The 4429-nt window shown below is 44.0% G+C and overlaps 1 protein-coding gene across 1 annotated transcript; it reads left to right on the top strand.

Annotated features, from left to right (window-relative positions):
- On the top strand, positions 1 to 4104 carry LOC109210126. Its single transcript, XM_019373496.1, has 8 exons — positions 1 to 198; positions 387 to 1450; positions 1544 to 1732; positions 2264 to 2558; positions 2673 to 2766; positions 2881 to 3150; positions 3238 to 3388; positions 3471 to 4104. Exons 1-8 carry the CDS (start codon positions 1 to 3, stop codon positions 4102 to 4104), a joined length of 2895 nt encoding a protein of 964 aa, XP_019229041.1.
- Positions 4105 to 4429: the final 325 nt, after the last annotated feature.

Below are 4429 nucleotides of genomic sequence, written 5' to 3'. Positions count from 1 at the left end.
ATGACTGAACAGCAAGCCCTCGCCACAACAGTGAGAAATTTGGAGCGTCAAATGGGACAGCTTGCCAGTGCTCAAAACACTAGACCAGCTGGAGCTCTTCCAAGTGACACTGAAGCAAATCCTAGGGCGGCCCTTAATGCCGTGTCGTTGAGGAATGGGCGACAACTAGAAGAAGTTCTGTCTAAAAAGAGGAAACATGTGACTTTTAATGAGAATCCAACCACTATAGAATGAACATCAGAAAAAGCTAAGGAGCCAGAGAAACCAGCTGGAGAGGCGGTGGCTGAGCAACCCCCACAATTGGTTGCAAGGCCACCACCTCCATTCCCTCAAAGATTGCAAAAATTAAGAGATAATGCTAAAAGTTTCTTGATATCTTGAAGCAGGTGCAAATTAATATTCCATTGGTTGACATCTTACAAGAAGTACCCAAATATGCAAAGTACGTCAAGGATATTGTGGCAAATAAAAGGAGGCTGTCCGAGTTCGAGACTGTGGCACTCACTGAGGAGTGCAGTTCCAGAATTCAAGGCAAGTTACCTCAGAAATTGAAAGATCCAGGTAGTTTCACTATCCAAATCTGGATTGGTAAACATGCGGTTGGGCGAGCTTTATGTGATCTTGGAGCAAGCATCAATTTGATGCCGCTATCTGTGTTCAGACAGTTGGGGTTGGGTGAGCCACGCCCAACAACAGTTATCTTACAGTTAGCTGATCGCTCCCTTGCTTATCCTGAGGGAGTGATTGAAGATGTCCTAGTTCAAGTGGGTTCCTTCATATTCCCTGATGATTTCATTATCTTGGATTACGAGCCTGATCATGAAGTCCCATTTATTTTGGGGCGTCCATTCTTAGCCACGGGCCGAGCTATTATCGATGTCTGCGAAGGAAGGATGACAATGAGAGTGGGTGATCGAGTGGAGGTCTTCAATGTTTATAGAGCACTCAAGTTACCAGCCCACTATGAAGAGTTATCCATGATCTCTGTGGTGGAGAGTGATGCCACATCGTTAGTACCCTATATGAGCCCTGCAGATCCTGTTGAGCGAGTATTGATTGGGGATGTAGAAAATAGTGAAGATGAAATGATAGGAGAAATTGAGCAAGTACTGGATATGTCCTGTAGTTATGTACATGGGTTTAGAAAATTTGAAGAGTTGGACAGGCCTGTTACTCTGACCTTTCCCAGGCCATCTATTGAAGAAGCTCCGAAGCTAGAACTCAAGCCACTTCCAGCGCATTTGCGCTATGCTTATTTGGGGAACTGTGAGACATTGCCTGTGATTATTTCATCCAGCTTGACCAGCACTCAAGAAGAAAAGCTGCTCAGAATACTCCGCGAGCACAAAAAGGCCATTGGGTGGACTATAGCTAACATCAAGGGTATTAGTCCATCATTTTGCATGCATAAAATCTTTTTAGAGGACGGACACCGGCCCAGTATGGAGCAGTAGAGGAGATTAAATCCCATTATGAAAGAGGTGGTGAAAAAGGAAGTAATCAAGTTGCTCGATGCAGGTATCATTTTTCCTATTTCTGACAGCAACTGGGTAAGCCCGGTTCAATGTGTGCCCAAAAAGGGAGGAATGACTGTAGTCGAGAACGAGAAGAATGAGCTAATCCCCGCTCGCACTATTACGGGGTGGAGAGTCTGCATTGATTATAGAAGGCTCAACAAGGCAAATCGCAAGGACCATTTCCCACTTCCATTCATTGACCAAATGCTAGACAGGTTAGCCGGGCATGAATATTACTGCTTTCTTGATGGTTATTCGGGATACAATTAGATTGTCATATGCCCAGAGGATCAGGAGAAGACTACGTTTACTTGTCCTTATGGCACTTTTGCCTTCAAGCGAATGCCGTTTGGTCTTTGTAATGCATCAGCCACTTTCCAGAGGTGTATGATGGCTATTTTCACCGACATGGTGGAAAAATTCGTGGAAGTGTTTATGGATGATTTTTCAGTTTTTGGGTCTTCTTATGATGATTGCTCGAGCAATTTAAGTAAGGTGCTAGCCCGGTGTGAAGAAACAAATCTGGTACTGAATTGGGAAAAGTGCCATTTTATGGTATAAGAAGGCATCGTGTTGGGTCACAGAGTATCTAGGAGTGGCATTGAAGTTGATAAAGCGAAGGTGGAGGCGGTTGAAAAATTACCTCCACCTATTTCAGTGAAGGGTGTCCGGAGTTTCTTGGGACACGCGGGTTTCTATCGGTGCTTTATTAAAGATTTTTCGAAAATTGCTACCCCTCTGTGCAGGCTACTTGAAAAAGATGTAACTTTCAACTTTGATGATGCTTGCCTCAAGGCATTTGAAGAACTTAAAAAGAAGTTGGTGACTGCTCCCATTATTGTGGTACCCGATTGGTCTTTACCATTTGAACTTATGTGTGATGCGAGTGACCTCGCTATTGGGCCAGTGCTAGGCCAGAGGAAGGACAAGGTGTTTTACTCCATCTACTATGCAAGCAAGACTCTTGATGATGCACAACTGAATTACACCACCACTGAGAAAAAGTTGTTAGCTGTTGTGTGGGCCTTTGAGAAATTTCGGGTATACTTGGTGGGAACGAAAGTCATAGTCCATACCGATCATGCAACAATTAGGTATTTGTTTACAAAAAAGGAATCTAAGGCTAGATTGATGCGCTGGGTTTTATTGCTGCAGGAGTTTGATGTAGAAATACGAGATCGAAAGGGGACAGAGAACCAAGTAGCTGACCATCTATCAAGGTTGGAAAATCACGATCACGTGGAGGAGGGTGGCCAAATTAAAGAAGTATTTCCTGATGAGCAACTTTTTGCTATAACCCAAGACCCTCCCCCATGGTACGCAGACTATGTGAATTATCTTGTGAGTGGGGTACTTCCTCCAGAAATCCAATCTGAAGCTAGAAAGAGGTTTTTACATGATGTGAACTTCTACTACTGGGATGAGCCCTATTTGTACAAGCAATGTGCTGACCAGTTGATGAGGAGATGCATTCCTGAAAAAGAGGTGGAATTAGTGTTGTATGATTGTCACGCATCACCTTATGGGGGCCATCATGGAGGAGATAGAACAGCTGCAAAGGTGTTACAATCCGGTCTCTTTTGGCCAACTTTATTCAAAGATGCCCATGCATTCGTTAAGAAGTGTGACCAATGTCAGAGAACGGGAACAATCACAAGGAGGCATGAGATGCCTTTAAATAACATTCTAGAAGTTGAGCTTTTTGATGTGTGGGGGATAGATTTTATGGGGCCATTTCCACCGTCCAGAGGAAACAAATACATTTTGCTAGCAGTTGAATACGTGTCAAAATGGGTGGAAGCAATTGCTTTGCCAACGAATGATGCCATGGTGGTAGCAGCTTTTGTGAAGAAGAACATTTGGGACTCCACGTGCTTTAATCAGTGATGAAGGGGCTCATTTTTGCAATCGACTGTTGAATAACCTTCTAGCTAAATATGGAGTTCGCCACAGAGTTGCTACAGCATATCATCCTCAGACAAGTGGGCAAGCTGAGGTGTCAAACAGAGAAATTAAGCAGATATTAGAGAAGACGGTGAGTGTAAATAGGAAGGATTGGGCTGCAAAGTTAGATGATGCCTTATGGGCGTATAGGACTGCATATAAAATGCCAATTGGAGCGTCCCCTTACAAGCTGGTTTATGGGAAAGCATGTCACTTGCCCGTCGAACTGGAACATAAGGCATACTGGGCCATTAAAAAGCTGAACATGGACCTTGAAGCCGCATGCGAGAAAAGGCTTATGCAGTTGAATGCGTTAGATGAGTTCAGGCTGCACTCTTATGAAAATGCTAAGCTATATAAAGAAAAGACAAAAAGATGGCATGACAAGCATATCAAGCCGCGTCACTTCGAGCCAGGACAACATGTATTATTATTCAATTCTAGACTACGGCTGTTCCCTGGGAAGCTAAAGTCAAGATGGTCAGGTCCTTTTGAGGTGGTGAGAGTCACTCCTTATGGTGCAATCGAGCTGCGAGCTTTAAATGGTGAGAGGAAATTCTTGGTGAATGGTCATAGAGTCAAGCATTATTGGGTAGGAGTGATAAATCATGAGAAGACCAAGGTTGTACTCGCTGATGAGTAAGCGAGACTCTGCGTCGTGCCCCGACGTTAAATCAGGCGCTTGTTGGGAGGCAACCCAATTTTTATTGCTTTCCTAGCTTAACTTCTTACTTTTTCTTTTAGAATAGGTAGAGTATTTCATTTTCGTTATAGGTATAGAAATTTTAGATGTAATGGTGTAGGACGTGTAAATTGGGTATATATATGGCTCGGGGGATCGGGATGTTTATTTAAAAAAAAATTTAACGTGAACAGCGCCCAGGCCAGCGCCCAGCGCTGCCTGTGGCGCCAAAAACAGTATCTTCCAAAACCCCAGCGCCAGGCAGGGCGCCAGGCGCCAAGCTGGG

The sequence above is a fragment of the Nicotiana attenuata genome, unplaced genomic scaffold (genome assembly GCF_001879085.1).
Source record: "Nicotiana attenuata strain UT unplaced genomic scaffold, NIATTr2, whole genome shotgun sequence".
Taxonomy (NCBI): domain Eukaryota; kingdom Viridiplantae; phylum Streptophyta; class Magnoliopsida; order Solanales; family Solanaceae; genus Nicotiana; species Nicotiana attenuata.
This window is presented reverse-complemented; position numbering and strand designations above follow the sequence as displayed.

Bases quoted from the DNA above. Each gene is read 5' to 3' on its own strand.
- LOC109210126 (XM_019373496.1), top strand. From the start codon at position 1: ATGACTGAACAGCAAGCCCTCGCCACAACAGTGAGAAATTTGGAGCGT. The intron at 2,559-2,672 runs GTATACTTGGTG...TTATTGCTGCAG, and splicing joins GGGCCTTTGAGAAATTTCGG to GAGTTTGATGTAGAAATACG. The intron at 3,389-3,470 runs GTGCTTTAATCA...AGTTCGCCACAG, and splicing joins AAGAACATTTGGGACTCCAC to AGTTGCTACAGCATATCATC.